The sequence below is a fragment of the Pteropus medius genome, unplaced genomic scaffold (genome assembly GCF_902729225.1).
Source record: "Pteropus medius unplaced genomic scaffold, Ma_sr-lr_union100, whole genome shotgun sequence".
Lineage (NCBI taxonomy): Eukaryota > Metazoa > Chordata > Mammalia > Chiroptera > Pteropodidae > Pteropus > Pteropus medius.
The window spans coordinates 446,822-465,947 of NW_024355008.1; the positions used below are offsets into that span (position 1 = coordinate 446,822).

Here is a 19,126-nt window from a genome sequence, read left to right on the forward strand (position 1 = left end):
GCTAGAGAATGATTGCGTGGCTAATTTAGGACGGATGACCACTTTGAAGAGACATCTAAGCTGGACTCAGTGACCATACAATTCTAGCCATGTGAAGATTTAGGGAAGAGTGATGGAGGCAGAGAGAAGGTTTCCTGCAGGTCCTCGGGAAGATATGATCGTGGGTTTGAGAGCAGCTTTAAGAAAACCAGTGAGGTAGAAGGGCAGGATGGGGGAGAGAGGTGCAATCAGAAGCTGAAGAGGTGGGCAGGGAGCAGGCTGTATAAGCTGGGGTTAGACGTCGTAAGTGAGGACTAGAGCTTGGATTTTATTTTAAGTACAACAGAAAACTTTTGGAGATTTTTAAGCAAGAGAGTAATTTGATCTGGTTATCTTTAAAATATTCTGGCTGTGGCATGGACAATGGAATATGAGGGACAGAGGTGAAAATGAGGAGGCCAGTTAGGTTGCTGTATCCAGGTAGATGATGGTGGCTTGGAATGGGATTATTATGGCAGAGGAGGTAGGTGGATAGATTGAGACATGTTTTAGAGATATTATTATCAGTATTTGTTGACATATTAGTTGTGAGCAGAGATGGGAATAAAGGAACCAAGGAAACCTCCTAGGTTTTCAGCTTAAGAAATTGGCTGGATAATGGTACCATTTATTGAGTTGGGAATACTAGGGTAGAACAGGTTTAGAGGAGAATCTAGATTTCTGAGTGAACATGTCAGATGCTTGTTAGATTTGCAGTGGATAAGTCAGTAGGCAGTTGGATAAACAGGTTAAGGTCTTGATGGGAACAGCCTATGAGCTGTATTTAAACCATGGACTAGGTGAGATTTCCCAGGGAGAAACTGAGAGAGAAAACAGGGCCCAGGACTAAGGCTTAGAGTAGTCAACACTTAAGAGGTTGTTAAAGAAAAAGGAATACAAGAGATGCAGAAATTCACCAGGGAAATAGGAAGAGTCAGAAGGTGATCACAGAAGCCAGAGAGAGAACAGTGTTTTAAGACAGAGGGAGGAATCAACCATGGCCAATGCTACTGAGAGGTCATACAAGATAAGAAGAGTTCACCATTGAATTGACAACTTCAAGTTCATTGACACTGTTGACAGAAGCAGAGTTAGAAACACATAATGTGTGGAGAAGCCCAACTGGAGTGGGTTGAGAGAATGACAGGTGAGAAAGTGGAGAAACCAGTTTATGCAGCTCTTGAGGAATTTTGCTGGGGAGTTGGGAAGTGAGATGGTAGCCAGAGATGATTATGGAATCACAGGATTTTGCTTTGTTTGCTTTTGTAATGGTAGATTCTAGAGCATATTGGTATACTGATGGAAATGAATTGCCGTGGTAAAGAAAGAGGGGAATGAGGTCCAGAGCACAGGTGTTGATCATATATAGTGGAAAAGAAAACTTAATAGCACTTGAAATGACTCAATGTTGTGCCCACGGCTTTTTCCGACAAGAGCTTGCTGTAGTTCTAGGTGATCAGATTTTAGACAGCTATAGGTAAAGAAATTTGTGTCTCAAAATTGTTTTGTGGGTAAATTTTCACAGCTTCGTAAACATGGATAATTAACAGAAAATAAAGTGACCTCACTATGCAGAAACGCGGGTAAATTTGTAACCTGGCAAAACCCTCATGCACTGCCAGGTCATCCTAATGCACTGCCCAGTGTGAAGCATTCCCACTTTTCAAAAGATTATTCTAGCCATCCCAACATACACAAACTTACCCCAGGTGATGACCTTATGTCGACCTTTCAATGAGAAAACAGAAGTGTCCTAATTTTCCCACCGCTCCATTTTATGTGCATTAGGATGACCTGGCAGTGCATGAGGGTTTTGCCAGGTTACAAATTTACCCGCGTTTCTGCATAGTGAGGTCACTTTATTTTCTGTTAATTATCCATGTTTACGAAGCTGTGAAAATTTACCCACAAAACAATTTTGAGACACAAATTTCTTTACCTATAGCTGTCTAAAATCTGATCACCTAGAACTACAGCAAGCTCTTGTCGGAAAAAGCCGTGGGCACAACATTGAGTCATTTCAAGTGCTATTAAGACTGTCGTACATTACACAGAGTCAGTGGCAAAGGGTAAAACAGTATTTATTCTCCCAGAAGACACTGTTTTGGAAACAAAGCATTCCTTTTAATAGCATGCCTTCACAGTGTGTGCATAAATAGTGCATGTCTAAGTTTGAGCATACACAAACTCAACAATAGATCCTTTGTGGTTCTTCAGTTCACTCTAGCAATAGACATTCATTTGGTTGTGGTTGGGTACATCCCAGCAATTTTACATTGTTAATTTATTTCAGAGTGTAACAATTTTGATGGGTCTTCACCTTAAATGTGACTCTTGCCAGCCAGTCACTTAGACACACGTCCATATGCTACATGATTATGAAACTTTGGGCAAGTGACTCTCTCTTTGGACATCAGGGCTTTACCTGTAAATCCAAGGGGTTTTGTTGAGATTTCATCCACGTTCTCTTTTAACTCTAGTATTTTGTGGTTCTTAAGTTCCCATTTGTTTTATTTAGCTTTCAGTTTTCGTGGAGGTAAGACTAAATGACTAGTGACCCCACAATTAATTTTCAAATACGAACAGAAGTTTCTGCCTTTGATCAAACAGCTATTTCATGAAAGGGAATTATTTCCTTGGTTGTTATGTGTGAATGATTGATTGCTTCATGTCTTTAGAACACTGGATGTTTAGAACACTGATGATGTTTGTCCAACTTTGAAACCTTTGAGTATTGTCATGGAAATGGCTCACTTGGTCTACATATTTTGTGTGTTTTACTATCCACAGAATGAATAGTGGTCCTGTTTTAGGACACGAAGAGGAAGTTGGGAGAAGGACAACCTTCCGACTTTTTTATCCAGAATCTGTTTTTTCAGATTCCAAACACAATGATCCAAATACTACAGTGATTCTCATTGCTTTTAAGCCACACGATTTAAAGTGGCTGTGGGAATTGTTGACAGGTGGCAAAATAGTAAGTCGGCAAAATTGATCTGCCTTTTAATTACCTTCAGGTTTTTTTTTTCTTTTTGAAAAGACAACCACAATGGTTTATTTTCTATATTCTTTATTTCAGAACACTAATGGTTTTTGGAAGAAACCAGCCTTAAACCTGATCTATAAACCATATCAAATCAGAATATTAGATCCTTTCATTATCAGAACAGCAGCTTATGAACTACTTAATTTCCCGCAAGTGTTCCCCAAAAACCAGGTACGTATTTTCCTTTGTACTCTTTCAAACTAAAGATCTGGCTGGAGGAGGATAGAGGAACATTGGCGGGTTTGGAAAGTGAGAACCACAACTCAGAAGGTGGCTTCTGAGGGCCTTGTCTGAGTTAGTAAAATTAGATATCTGGATATTATCTTTGTTTTTCAGGTTGCAAAGAAGAGCCTTAAGTGGAGGCTTTTTCCTGCCCTTGTGAGGCCCTTCTGGGGTCTCCTTCTGCATGCCGAAATGGCTCAACCTCACCTTCAGTGTGCTGAAGTGGGGGTGGGGGTGGAGGTTAGGGGGTTGAGGGACAGGCTGTGTTCAGAGTAGCAAGACTGGTTTCAGGACAAGTGCAGCTTAAAAAGAATGGTCTGAAGCAATCTGTGATAGCAATATCACAGGAAAACTAGAAGAAAGGTGAGAAGTAGTCCAGAAATATTTCTGCGGTCACAGAGGAGACACTGGCACTGAATTCTCAGAAAATGGTAGTTACAGCAATACTGACAGTTCTTGATGTTTTAAATTTTTTGGTTAAAAGGAATCTTATTGACTTTGACTTTTGTTTGTCTACATTCTCTAGAAAACAATAATGTCTAGATCTGTACAGTAGCAGAGATGTTTTTCATTTGAAGCTTGAGTAACCGTATACCATGATATCTCAGCTGAAATGAGGATTTTTTCTCCTCTTTTTGTAAACATGGAAAATCCCTAGAAAGACAAATCACGTATCTTTTCTTTAGCATGCTAAAAAAAACTGAAAGTATTACACACTTAAAATCAACTTACAAAAGATTAAAAAAAGACATCCTTCTCTTCCTTCAGTAACGCACATTATCTCCCAAGTTTTTTTGCCTTTCATATCCTTCTAGACTATTTTCTATGCATTTACAAACACATACACTTTTTGTTTGTTCAGTACAATTGCGATTATACCATAGGTATTGTTCTGCTATTCCCTCCCCCATTTAATGATTCCTCTATTTAGAGACATTTAGGTTTCTATCCAGCTTTTTCCTCTTTAACATAGAAATGCATGTGCTTATAGAGATTTTCTGCATACTGGTGTGATTTCTGTAGGATAGATGTCAGAAAATGGAATTCCCAAGTCAAAAAACATAAGTATTTTAAAATTTAAACCCAATTTCTTAGTAATCTTCAGAGGAAAAGACAGCTTCCGAATGTGTTCTATGTCTTTTCAGCTCTAAGTAGTTGAGATCAGATTTCCCTCTTGCCTTTTGTTTTAGGTAGTGTATTTAACTCCAAAAGCACAGGAAGACCCCGATCTTACTTAGAGATGGTACAAGAATTAGTTGTAACTAAAGTTCTAACAGACCATGATGTCCCAGAAGCCAAATGAGGACACAGCTGTATTTCAGAGAGGTCACCCATGTCAGATGCCATCCAGAGGTTGAGCACAAATAAACAACCCTGGTTCTAGAAACGTGGAGGTTATATTGGTGATATGGACAAGAATAAGAAAGGAAGAAAGCCTGTTTGAATTGGATTAAAGAGAACATGGTACGCAAGCAAGTGGAGGCAAGTCTTTAATGAAGTTTTGCCAGAAAAGGGAGCAGAGAAATGGTTGGAAGAGAACATGGGACCAAGGAAAGTTGCTTTTTTTTTTTTAAAAGATGTGTTTGTATGCTGAAGAGAAATATTGATGAAGAGGGGAGAAAGTAGATAATTGTGGAAGATAAAGGAGTTGAGAAAACAGAAGGGATAAATATGGAGTACTAGTGGAGAGGTTGGCTGTAGGTAGAAACGGGCATCTCATACATGAAAGAAGAGCACTGAAAATATGGGTAAAGATGAAGGTAGATTTGGAGTTGGGAAGATGATGTAGTTCTTATGCTTCTTGTGTGACTGCTTCTATTTTCTTAGACAAATGAGTTAAATTGTTAAAGCAGGGAGGAGGCTAGGGCTGTTGGAGGATGGAACAGTATAAAATTATCTTTGAGAGTAGGAATAGAAATATACTAGGGGAATGTAATTAGATTGCTGGACCTACTAAATGCCCACTTGAGACTTTGGTCATAAATGTAATGCGTGACCATGCAAGTATGTTGTTTTCTCTTGCTCTGTGTTCTGCTGCTTGGGTGTGTGTTTAACCAGGATTAAGATTCTGTCAGGTGATAGATAATACAGGTTCTGTGGGTGATAGGTATGGAAGAAAATTGAAGGTCTCCATAAGGGAATGATTATAATGAAGTCTTCTGAGGTGTGATGAAAGGGAATATGGGACATGAAGTCGTATAGGAGAGGGGAAAAGCGTTGAGATCAGTTAGGGTGGATGACTCCTAGGTTTTTAACCCAACCATTAACTTTCTTCTCTAGCAAATGGCGGAGGCTTGCGGTGGGGTCACAGTAGTCATGGGGTAAAGGAAAACTTGTACAAAAACCTGTTAGGCTTCCAGATGAGCTTGTCTCCTGCTGTCTACTTGATTTTATTGTGCTTTTTTTTTTCTTTTCCTCAAAATCATAACATGTAATTTCCATGGGATTTGTAAGAAACATTTAATCAAAAGGAAATCTTAAATTGTTAAAAGTTTAAGATATATTTTGTTTGACTTTAAAAGCCATCCTACTCAGAATGAAAACTTTGAATGCCAAGACCCTCATCAAATATCTATTATAGCGTTTTTGAAATATATGTATATGTGAAAGGGGTATGTGATTTAAAAAAAAGAAATGATGATACAGTTGAGATTGTGACGTTACTTTGTATACATCCGGAATCTTTGTTTTCTAGTTAGGTCCTTACCAGTACAATTTATCACTGAAGTTAGTTGGTTAGTCTTTCCCTAGAGCTAGTAAAGTTATCAGAGGTATAAAATGGAGTTATTTTAAGGCTGATTTACCTTTTACCATGATTATATACATTAGGTAATTAAGCCGTCCTTAAATTTCATACATGGCTTCAAAATTCTCAGGCGTTGCTTTTACTACAGGGCAGCAGCATCCTTTTCCTTGAGCCTCAGTGTTGTTTCATTTGATAGTTGTCCTCTGGGCTAAAACTGCAGTTAAGTTTTATTTAAGAGACTTCCTACGATTTCAATCATCACACTTTATATTCTTTTCAGAATTAGGGTATTAACTAGGGCTTGAGCCTTAAGGCATGAAGTTTTAATATTTCTCTCCCGATTAAATGCTCAAAAGTCCATTTTATAATATTAGGTCACCCAAATATGCTTTGGAAACAAGTATCTCATGTGGATTTAAAAAAAATTTATTTCCTCCCCTAGAAACCTATACACCCAACAACGGGAATTATTGCCATCACCTTGGCATTTCACATATGTCACGAAGTTCACCTTGCTGGTTTTAAATACAACTTTTCTGACCTCAAGAGTCCTTTGCACTACTATGGGAATGCCACCATGTCTTTGATGAGTAAGGTAATATATGTATATGTATACTTTGAGATATTTGCAGTTTGATATTCTCTTTTCACCTGTCATTTTATTGAGGGAAGAGCTTTTGAGAGGTTGAGGGCTTGATTGGGGTTATAGAGCTACCGAGTGCTGAAATGAGGACTCGAGTCCAGAGGTCTTTTTTACTACAGCAGCAATTCTCAAATCTGTGGGCTTCAGAACCTTTGGAGAATCTCAGTTATTGTCGAGTGTCATCAAACTCAAATAAGGACCAAGCTTTATCTTAGATACTGTATCATATTTGCATTATTTAAATATACATATAGAAAAAAATTATGTATTTATTACAAATTCACCTAAAAGCATTGCCATGCTCACAGTAATTGTTAAGTAGACAAGAAGGTCTGTAACATTTTAACCCCATGAAAGAAACTTCATGGTCAGAAAGGTTGTAAACCTTTAAACTAGATCATGCTTCTCTTGAATTACGGATTGATGTTAGATTAGATCCTTAAGATTTTTATTTTAATTGAATGGGAAGGAGTTTTCTATTTTCCTAATTCTAACGTAGATTAGTGGCACATAAGTGACAGGATTAAAATGTTATCCGTACATTTTTAATATTGAAATATGAAGGATTTGCTATAAAGTGTTATCAGCATATCCCATGAAATCAGTATCCTTAAGTCATCATCCCCAAATGCTATGTAAGCTGAAGAAGTGTTTTTAGGTTAGACCTTAATACTGTTTTTTGGTGTCTTTCCCCACAATGTAAGACACACAGTAGAGTAGCTCAAGTTAGGTGCCTGGGACAGACTTCAGGCTCATTTCTCCACAGCCTCATCTTTTTTGTAGCACATTTGGTATTTCTCAAGTCATCTAAAGAACAAAACATAAAAACACCTTCCTGAGGAAAATTAGGATATCCATCAACAGAACAGGATTTTTTGAAAACACATCTTAAACTGAACTATGCTCTATAGAAATCATCTCCAGGCTGATTTCTTCAGGAGTTTCAGGCATTGCTTTTAGTTCAAGTGATCAAGCAACCCATTTGGATTTACAATCTTGGTCTCTAGATTTCCACTGTGATTCAAGTAGACCAGGGGATGATGTGAAGGGAGCCTCTTAAGTGATCATTTAAGTTCAAAGAGTGGGCTTTACGTAAAACTCTGACACAGGAATGAGTAAAGACAAAGAAATTAGGTAATGAAAATTAAGTCCCTGCCACTTGCTACCTGAGGTTTTTATTCAGGAGCTTTTTAGATACAGCATATTCTGTTGCTGCTGCTAATATTTTGCGATTGGGATAATATGGTGATTTTATTTTTCTTTTTTAGAATGCATATCACAATGTGACTGCAGAGCAGCTCTTTTTGAAGGACATTATAGAAAAAAATTTTGTAATCAACTTGACTCAAGATTAATGCTACAGACTCAGAAGATGATATTAACAGTATTTTTATTTTTATATTGTAATTTTTAGTTTATTTTTATGTACTTGTCAAGAAATTATTATTTCTGTCTGGTGATTCATAACCACCAGCTTAATTTCTATGAATATATTTATGAAAACAAAGATATATTTAGTTAAGATTATCAGGGAAAAAGTAGTTTTAATTGCATTGTTTTTAAAATAAGCTTATTTTCTGAGGTGTTTTTAAACATCTTTTTAGTTATTTCATATTGGCTTTTGAAGAGATGTGACTTCCTCATGAATAAGGGGATTTAAGTTCACTGCCACAAACTTGAGTACACATGACACTTTGCAGAGTGTATTTGGCTATTATAAATTGGTGGGGAATTGGCAGGTGGGCGTGCCTTGATGTGGCAAAATGGAAGTACTTCAGGCCTCTATCTGGATGACTGTTTGGTTTCTTTTTGTCGTTTGAGGAAACTGATTTCAATTTAAAACAGCAGCGTGGATGATTATGGACATCTAAGATCATACTGTTTTAATTAGCCTTTTTTCTCTGCAATTAAGTAATCCATGATTATGATGAGTAATTAGGTAGAATGAAGATGGTTTTATTTCAGTTGAAGGAAATATAAGCTAAAGAATGCAATGATGAAAATTTAGTGACTGTGTTTTAAAGAAATAAAAGTTTATAAAAAGCTGTGTTAGGCAAGCTCAAGGAGAAAATTCTTAAAAAAATGTTACTTTGCCTGGTTTAATTCATTAAACTTAAAAGTGTACTATTTGCAGTAAATCAGGAAAAATAAAGACAAGTAGGCCCTATGAAGAGTCAAGCTATTTTTGGATTTAAATGGCATTTTCATGAAAAATCTCATCTTCAAGTGGAAAGCTTACCTGGCTACCTAGGGTGCACCAGAGAGGAATCCTACAGGATGCAAACAAGCCAGTCCCACAAATATGGCGAGCTAGTCTCCTTTCCCATTTTGATATCTATAACTAAAGGCTCTGGTGAGGTGGGGTGGGGATAAGGGGTAAAGGAGAATGGAAGAGAACATAAATTATAATGATGGAATTAAAAGCTGTCAGAAGAGGTATGAGTTGAAAGGATATCTTCTGAACAATAATTATCACTGGGAGACACTGATGGTGTTATGACAGCCAACCTGCTGCTCTAGAGTGAATAAAGGGTAAAATAAGTATTAGAGCAGAAACGAATAAATGAAGTACTTAGAAAACTGGTAGTTGATTTAACCCAGATCTATACATTAAATGTGGTCTATGTTCTGTTAATAGCATACATTTGCACAATACCACATACCAGCTTCATTTGGTTCTTCTAATAACTTTGAGGTGGAAAAGGCAGATATTAGACTGGAGTCCACGTGTCCAACGTGCCCTTTCCCTCTTACCGCACAGCCCTAGGCTGGGTGCACCTTGACCGTTGAAGTTCAGTTTGATATAAAGTAATTCTGGCTTCAAAAAGGCTGCTGCTGACTACAGAAAAAGTCAAAGTCAAAAATCAATGATGGCATTTTCAAATATTACTGTGAGTACTATAATGCCATAAAATTTCGGACTGATGTTAAAATTGAGGAATCTGGCATTTTGTGTAGTATAAAACAAGGCTACAAACCTTAAGGTTGTTTTAGTTAAGCCAAAAAAATCTAAGACACATATATACAATTTATTAAAAACACATGAACACAGTAAAATCTATTTATACAATCTAAATTCTAGCAACATATACAAATACTGAGTGACTACAGTACATGCCGAGGTAAGAAAAGTACATTCTGAGAGAATATCACTGACACTCAAGCCGTTTTTATTTCCAATATGCATTTCAATACATGTTTTGTTTAAACCTTTCCCAGTGCCAAAAAAAAACAAAAAAAAAAAAGAGATGAAGAAGAAACTAGTCACAGGTCGGATTAAGTGAGAATTGGTGCCATAGTTCACCTAAAAAGTATTTTAATAACCATCCAACTCTTATTTAGATTTTGCAGTTTAGGGACTTCAAGTTCAGAACCAAAAGGCAGAGCTAATCGGTACTTTTTTTTTCAAGTAGAGCCTACTTTCTCTTAGGAAGGTTTTAAAAAGCACAACCTATTTCTAATTGTATCATCTGATATAGCTCTCTTGTTCTCCAGGTGCCAAGGCAAGTAAGTTAAAGCTTTATCAATTTCCATAGAATTATAGCCACATTCATATTTTCTGAGCTCATTTTCTGCACCCCTCACGGGGCGGGGAGGGCAAGTGTATACATAACGTCATAATTAATTCTCTATTCGAACCATGTCATCAGCAAATAAACCCCATTGTTCAATGCAAAGTGCAAACAGTGAAACATGAACTTAAATAACTGGACTAGACCCTGCATATACAATAGGATCTATTTAGATTTATAGCTTTTAATAAAATATAAATCAGCATTCACAATATCTTATCTTTAACTTGTGCTGGTTCCTAATATCAAGTAACAGCAGTCAGTGTAATTTTGTGAAACGTGTAATAATGGCCACACTTGTTGTACTACTGTCTGATTCAACTTTTATAATTGTATTAACAGGAAAAAAATTTAATCCAATAATCCACAGTGACCTAAGTCCTTTACAAGTTTCAAGCAAAGAATAAAAAAAGGAAATTTTGTAAAAAAATGGTTAAGTTCACATTTTCAGTTGTTACTTGATTGTCTCCAAAGCTATGTATATATAAATGTAGTAAAACAACAACAACAAAAAACAAACCCAAAACTCTAATATGAAAAAAAATGAACTAAAAGGAAAAGTATAAAACCAGAATGACCTTTTTATCAGGCTCAGCTCTTCGTTTGGAAAGTAAAGTATATAAAATTAGTAAAAACTAGATATTTGTAAAAATCATGGTAGTTCAAGGACAGCACAGTGGCAATATAAATCAAGTCTTAAAACATGCAACATTTAAGAAAACATTTGCTTCTCAAAAAAAAAGTTCCATGGGAAAAACAGGTGCACACAATTACACAAAAATAGCAAGCACGTTGGGAAAATGAAATAGTTACCGAAAACATTTCTCTTAAAGCTTCAAACAGGCGTATGATTCAAGAAAAAGTATATTCTCTGTGTACTAAGGATGACTACAAAAATAAAGCAATTGGTTTACTCTCTTCCCACCTGAAAAGGGATGACTGTATTAATACATGTGCTTTACACATTCATATGTTTTAATAAAAAAGTTCAACATCTGTGCTTTTTGTTTCGAATACTTTGAAACAAAATATGTACTGGTGTTTCATTGAATAAAATTATGCGTCATGGAAAGCAAATGAAAATAAAACCAACAAAATCATAGAACTAGACGGCAGGGAAGCTTTAGAAATGAACGGTTCTATTTTGAAGCAATGTTTTAGATTACTGGTATACTCATAGAAGCAGTAAAATGAAGACTGTTTATCTTTAATCAAATTTAGCAAATTCTGGCAACATCATAATCTGGTGGCCCAGGTCAACAGAAATGACTAGAAACTAATGGAAAAAGTACATTTCAAAATTAAGTCTACAAACTAAGGTTTATATGAGAAGGGATGTCAAATTTTAATCATAAGGTCAGTTTCTCATGTCACGTTGCTAGCCTAAAGACTTTTAAGCATGGGTTTTACATTATAGGCTAATTGCAGATGATTTTTATTTCACTCATCTAAAACTAGTTCTAGGCAAGTGATAACAAAGAAGTTGCCCAGAGGTATCAAAAAACTAGACAAGAACATTAATGTGCTAGGATGCTATAACATCTCTTCTCTAAGTATGATATAAGGAACTACTCACACCTCTCACCACACAGATAAGGGCACAATCACACAGAGCTGAAGAATACATGTTGGGGTTACATTTCTTATAACAGTTTACGGTGGAAAATGAATTAAAAAGTATTTTTTTATTTGACTAGAAATAAAGACTACCTTGAGATTTGAAGAAAAATATCTCTAACACTAAAGAAGGCAAATTTTTTAAGGTAATTTATGACTTCTGAGGAATGATTCTTGCCTTCACTGTGATAAGTATAAGTGGCTCACGTTTACGGTGTCCACCTAGAATCCTTCGGCTTTTCACAACTCTCCTAGGAAAAATCCCATTGCAAATAAAGTTGGAGAGGAGAGGGGTTTATCTTTTATAGCTTTTAAATTGTAAAGTTCTTATTTCCACAGAGAAGTAAACTTAAAGACATTGCAGGATCTGAATTCATGAGATTGATAAAGCAAGCTATCACCCACTGAAAAAACTCAAAACATTTTATAAACATAAGAATGGGGCTAGCCACCAACGGCCCCAGGCGGAACAAGCAGGCGTGAGACCAGGTCCAGTACCATGAGTGTTAAAGCACTTAAGAGTGTCAAAAAGTAAAAACTCAATCACCCTGTTCATTATAAGTCAGAGTTTCCCACCTATAGCTCTTCCTAAGGAAAAATGGACAGTGTAAGACTGTCCAAGTGTATATGACTGCAATCAAAACAATGATTATATCATTTTTTAAAAAAAAAATCCAGAAAGCAATATAGGAATAGAAGAGGAGGGAGTCATGACAGTACCCACCTTTCACAGAGAGCAGAATTTCAAGCCATTAGACATTTCAAGAACAGTACCAAGCGTTATTGCCAGTCAGGCTTACAGAGCCATCTCTTGAGTTCGTCAATGTACCTGCAGCATTGGTAATAAATACTTTCAGTGATTTTCCATTTCTTTGAAGTGCATAGTAGGGAACTTTTTCTGTATTAAAAATAGTGTTTTACAGTAGTAACAAACAGGATTTTTGAAATTTAACAGGCAAGCAGTAACTGCCACAATAACACTTTTAAAGCAAGACCGCAAGATTAGTAGTTTCCTGTACCTCGGTCATCACGTTTCCCCAACCATATCCGAGACAGATATGTGACACATTCTATATATCACTACCGCTAACAGAAAAAAAAAAGCCATGTGCTTTAAAATGATGCTTTGTGAAAAGCAGCGTCACTTTCAAAGGATTTCTTTAAAAACATCACTGTCGCCATCCCTCCCTGCTCCTGATACCTCCTGTGTGCTCTGTGGCACCTGGTACACCAGTTCATCTGGGGCCTTTGGACCTGGCTTCCCACCTTTTGGGGTATCATACTGGGCTTGGGCTGAGGAGCAGCTGTCGGTCCTGGCGAGGAGAGTGTTGTACGTTCCCACTAAAGTGGGAGGCTGGTTCCCTGTAGCTTTGAAAGTGGACGTTGAGGGTAGACCAACTGAAGCCGTGGGGTGCCCCGATATATCCATGACGATTGGGGTTGCATACTCAGGCCCAGTAATTGGGAGTGGTTCAGCATAGGCATGATAAACTTCTTGTACCGGGGAGTTGTAAGGATCTAGGTCAGCATAACCTGTTTCTTGTCCTTCTTCTGGTTTAAAGGTAGACCTCTGGTGAAGTGTGCCAACAATTCCTCCCACAAGCGGCTGTGCATACTCTGTGGATATTACAAAAGACAAACAGAATAGTTACCTTGTAAATACAGGGATTGTATTTAGGTTGGCAGCTGCAGGTTTATGCCCAAAACAAACACTTTCTTTTTATGGCACTTCTGTCACTATTAACACAGACCTATGGACTTCTCTGTAAGAACCTTCAAAAATTAAAATTAAAGATGTTATCTTGTATCTCACGGTAATAAATTAAGATGCCAGAAAGCTTCATCCATGTAATTTTACATAAAGAATGTATATGTTCTTCAAATTTATAGACAGTTATTTCACTGGAAAAGAAATTTTCCATTACTAGAATATTAGTCTTAGCATATAACTTCAGAGATATTTTTCTTTTCAAATGTGAGAAAATGTTTTAAATAAATACATACTAGGTTAACAGAATACTATATGGCTTGCTGTCTTTTCTGCTCTTCATTTAACACCCTCGTTACCCCCAATAAAACCAAACAAAAATCGTAAACAGACAAAAATGCCCAGAGATTTTAGAAATGAGAATGTCTGAATTTTATGGACAGAACATCTGAGTCACAGAAGTGACTCTCTCAAGATCATCTTTTTAAAAAGTGGTTCTATCTTTGGAAAATAGCTTACCTCTCTCACACATGAAAATAAATAAGATACTATAAATCCCAAGGGATTTCAGAGCAAGCATAGCAATTTCTCCCTCTATCTTGTGACTGAAGGCTGCCATGTAGTTACCTGCAGAGTCAGTTTGTAGCATTGTGGTAACTTCTCTTGGACTCAAGTGATTAACTTCACTACTGCTATAGCGAACTGGAGTTTCCTCATGTTCCACTGATTTGGCAGGGAGAAACTGCTTCATTCCTTTCCACCAACCTTCGTTGTGATTGTAAACAAAACAGACCATTAAATAAAAACCTGTCTGAAACGGTAACAGTATATTAAGAGAAATCCTCTTGCATTTAAGCCATTTACATAACAAATATCTCTACAAACTAGCCTTTATGTTCAAGCTTCTTTTCTTTATTATGGTAAAATACACAAAATGTAAAATTTACCATATTAACCATTTTTAAGTGTACAGTTCAGTGGTATTATATACATTCACTCTGTTGTGCAACCATCACCACTATCCATTTCTGTAACTCTTTTCATCTTGTACAACTGACACTACATCTATTAAACAGTAACTCCGTAGTCTCCACCACCACCCAGCAGCTCCTGGCAACCACCACTCTTTCTGTCTTGATGATTCTGATTACTGTAAGTACCTAATATGAGTGGAATCATACAGTGTTTGTCTTTTTGTGATTAGTTTATTTTACTTAGCATAATGTCTTCAAAGTTCATCCATGTTACAGCATAGTGCAGAATTTCCTTTTTAAGGCTAAATAATACTCCACTGTGTATATATACCACATGTTACATATCCATTTATCAGTCCATGACACTTGGGTTGCTTCCACATTCTAACTGCTGTGAATAATGCTGCTATGAACATGGGTGTACGAAAATATCTTTTCAAGACTCTTTTAATTATTTTGGGTATATACCCAGAAGTGGAATTGCTGGATTATGTGGTAATTCTATTTTTAATTTTTTGAGGAACTGCCATATTGTTTTCCACACAGCTGTAACATTTTACATTCCTACCAATGGTGTACAAGGGTTCCAATTTCTCAACATCATCACCAACACTTTTTTGTTTTTTTGATAGATGCCATCCTAATAGGTGTGAGGTGGTAATCTCATTGTAGTTTTGGTTTTCATTTCCTTAAAGATTAGTGATATTAAGCATCTTTTCATGTGCTTACTGGCCATTTGTATATACTTTTTGTAAAAATGCCTATTCAAGTCCTTTGCCCATTTTTGAATCACGTTATTTGTTTTTGTGTCTCGGGTTTTAGAAGTTCCTTACGTATTCAACAGACACATGATTTGTGAATATTTTCTCCCATATTGTGGGTTGCCTTTTTACTCTGTGGAGAGTGATATACAAAATTTAAAAATAGTCGACTGTAGAAAAAATGGCGTAGATGATAGAGGCTCTGTTCATCCCTCTGGTGACCAAATCGGAGTTGTGGCGGAAACAAGGAGCAGCAGCAAAGAAAAATTGCCTGGGATCTAGATGAACAAGCTATACAACTAGGGAGAAATCTAAGAAAGCACCCTGCAATGGCAGAAAGTAGGACAGGGAGAGGATGCGGGGCTGCCCTGTCCCAAGCGGCTAAGTGAGACAGAGGCTGTGGCGGTGGCAGAAGCCTCTTAAAGGGGCTGCGTCCACAGGCGGGTTTTCCTGGTGACGGACCAGCTCGCTCCAAGCACCAGTGCTCAATTGGCTGCATGCAGGGGGCACAAGGGACTTATTGGGAGAGACTGTCCGAGTGAGGGTCAAGGTGAGACTCTCGGTACAAAAGTGCTGATGATATCCATTGTTCCCTGTTGAGACCTCCCCCCTCTCGATGTGCAGACACCGCGCCATCACAGACGTGACATCATCACACTGGATAACAGAGGTCCCTCTGCCCAGAGAATTTCCTGAAACCTTGTCTCCCCCAATCCAGGCCCCACCCAAGCCACATCCAGGAATATCCTCAGCGAGTCAGATACACCTTGCTGAGCGGAACCTAGACTCACACTGGAGGCAGCTGGCCTTGGTTTCTAGTGTGGCCTTTCGAGGCAACTATAAGCACAGTATCTGTGGATTGCTTGCTGAATCTTGACAGGTGGCCCCGGAGGGGTAAAGGCTTGGGCTAAATTTGGCCTGCAGCTGATCCCTCTCAGGACTGTGCCACTGGACGCCTACTTAACAAATCCACACTAATAAAACCGGGAGACTTAGGAACTTTGCTTAGTACATAGGAACAGACATGGAAAGGCAGCCAAAATGGGAAGACAAAGAAGCAGAAACCATATGACAGAACAGAAGAGAAATCCAGTTATAAGGGAGTAAAGTAATCTAACGGACGCAGAGTTCAAAACACTGGTTATAAAGATGCTCAATGAACTTTTGGGAAAAGAACTCCAACAAAGAGATAAAAATGGAGATGGAGATTATAAGAGGGAATCAGTCTGAAATGGAGAACACATTATCTGAGATGAGAAGTATATTAAATGGAATAAACAAAGGAATAAACAAAGTGAATAAAGCAGAGGATCACATGCCCTCTCAAGAGGACAAGAAAGCCAATCAAGACACTCAAACAAAATGGCAAAAAAAAAAAGAAGCCAAGACTATAAAGATGATTTAAGGAGGATATGGGACACTATTAAGGCTCCAAATATTCATCTGATCAGTGTAAGTAAAGAAAATCAAGATGCTGAACAGCTGTTTGAAGAAATAATGATGGAAAATTTCCCTAATCTGGTGAAAGAAATGGACATAAAACCCCAGGAAGCTCAGAGGATTCCAAACATCAGGGATCCAAAGAGGCCCACACCAAGACACATCATAATTAAAATGCCAAAGGTTAAATACAAAGAAAAAATTCTAAAAGCAGCAAGAGAAAAACAAATAATTATATATAAGGGAACACCCATACGACTGGCAGCTGATTTCTCAAGAGAGACTATGCAGGACAGAAGGGCTTGGCAAAAAGTATTCAAAGTGATGAAGACCCAGGATCTACAACCAAGGATACTTTATCCAGCAAAGCTATCATTTAGAGTCAAAGGACAGATAAAGAGCTTCCCAGACAAAAATAAACTAAAAGAATTTATCACCACCAAGCCAGAATTATAGGTAATGTTGGAGGGACTTCTTTAAGAAGAAAAAAATGTGTAAAAAACAGGAATAAAGAATGGTAACAACTATATTCCTATCAATAAGTACCTTAAATGGAAAAGAATTAAGTGCTCCAACCAAGAGATGAAGTGGCTAAAAGGATAAGAAAAGAAGACCCCCACATATGAAAAGGAAGAGAATGGAAAAAGATATTGCTGTGATGAACCTAGAAGGTATTTAAGTCAGAGAAAGATAAACACTATGTGACTTCACTTATATGCGGAAGTTAAGGAATAAAAAGAACAACTCATCAAAAACAGACTCCCAAATATAGTGGACAATTTGGTGACGGACAGAGGGGAGGGGGTTTGGGGGCCTGGGAGAATGAAGGGTTGAAGAAGTACAAATTAGTAGCTGATGGACGTACACGGGGATGGGGAGCATGGCAGAAGGAATGCAGTTAGCATTGATACGTTGGCTAGGTGGAGGGTCAAGGGAGCGGGGAGCCATTTTACGAACTATATAGATGTCTAACCAGTGTACTGTATACTTGAAATTAATTAAAAAAATAAAATTAAAATTTTTAAAAATTAAAATTAAAAAAAAATACTCATGAAGTCTAATTTGTCTATTTTTCTTTTTGTGATCTGGGCATTTGGTGTCATATAAAAGAAATCCTTGCCAAATCCAATGTCGTGAAGCTTTTGTTCCATGTTTTCTTCTAAGAGTTATTGTTTTAAGTCTTAGATTTTAGCCCTTGACACATTTTGAGTTCAGTTTTTGTAATATAGTATTATGTGAGGGTCCAAATTTATTCTTTTGCATGTGGATATCCAGTTGAATAGCTTCCTATCACAATTTGTTGAAAAGACTGTCTTTTCCCCAATGAATGATCTTGGCCCTTGTCAAAAATCATTTGTTAATATTTGTGAGGGTTTATTTCTGGGTTCTCTTTTCTATTACATTGGTTTATATGTCCATCTTTATGTCAATAGCACATTGTTTCGATTATTGTAGCTTTGTAGTAAGTTTTGAAATCAGGAAGTGTGAGTCTTCCAATTTTGTTCTTTTTCAAGATTATTTTGGCTTTTCACTGTCTCTTAAAATTCCATATTAATTTTAGGATAGATTTTTTTCTATTTCTACAAAAAATGTCCATGAGAGTTTAATAGGGATTCCTACCGAAGCTGTAGACTGCTTTGTATAGCACTGACACATTAACAAATGAAGTTTTCCAATCCCTGAATGTATGATGCGTTTCCATTATGTCTTTTAAAATTTCTTTTAGCAATGTTTTATAGTTTTCATTGTATAAGTCTTTAACCTCCTTGGTTAATTTCTATGTATTTTACTCTTTGATACTATTGTAAATGGAGTAGATTTTGTAATTTCCTTTTCAGACTGATGATTGTTCTGGAATAGAAATGTTAATTTTTGTGTGTTGACTTGGTAGCCTGCTACCTGATGAATTCATTTATTAATTCTACTTTTTTTTTTTTTTGCAGAATCTGTAAGGTTTAGTTCTTCATATGTATGGTAAATTTACTAGCAAAGCCATCGGGTCCAGGATTTTTCTCTGTTGATTACTAACTCAATCTGTTTTTGAAGAACCACCTTTTGCTTTCATTGACTTACTCTATTGTTTTCCCATTCTCTATTTTGTTTATTTCTGCTCTAATCTTTATTATTTCCTCTCCTATTGTAGCTTTGGGTTTAGTTTGTCTTTTTTTCTAGTTCCTTAAGTTGCTCAAGATTATTTTTAGCTTTGATAGACTATCCAGCGCAAAACAGAATATAGTAGAAATTTCTATCGAAAGCATATACAGAAGCAGATCACTATTATTATAGTGTAGCCAGATACAGTTTATCTGTTGTATGGGTAGTTTTTAATAAGTTTTTCTCAAAAAAATATTTTCCAAGATCCACCCTGGGGCCGGTGGC

General features: G+C 36.9%; 2 protein-coding genes across 6 annotated transcripts in view; one reads left to right on the top strand and one right to left on the bottom strand.

Annotated features, from left to right (window-relative positions):
• The window catches only part of ST3GAL6 (ST3 beta-galactoside alpha-2,3-sialyltransferase 6), a 67,008-nt gene extending 57,101 nt beyond the window's left edge, over positions 1-9,907 (top strand). For all 5 annotated transcript variants that reach the window (XM_039856914.1, XM_039856915.1, XM_039856913.1 and 2 more), the window contains 4 exons: positions 2,809-2,995; positions 3,098-3,235; positions 6,475-6,627; positions 7,944-9,907. In XM_039856914.1, the coding sequence (XP_039712848.1) occupies positions 2,809-2,995; positions 3,098-3,235; positions 6,475-6,627; positions 7,944-8,030 (565 nt within the window). In that variant the 3' untranslated portion in view covers positions 8,031-9,907. The remainder of the gene's footprint in view (positions 1-2,808; positions 2,996-3,097; positions 3,236-6,474; positions 6,628-7,943) is intronic.
• The window catches only part of DCBLD2 (discoidin, CUB and LCCL domain containing 2), a 77,931-nt gene continuing 68,490 nt past the window's right edge, over positions 9,686-19,126 (bottom strand). Inside the window, exons 15-16 of the mRNA XM_039856912.1 lie at positions 14,200-14,337; positions 9,686-13,481 (exon numbers count right to left, since the gene is read on the bottom strand). Of these exons, the coding sequence (XP_039712846.1) occupies positions 13,012-13,481; positions 14,200-14,337 (608 nt within the window). The 3' untranslated portion in view covers positions 9,686-13,011. The remainder of the gene's footprint in view (positions 13,482-14,199; positions 14,338-19,126) is intronic.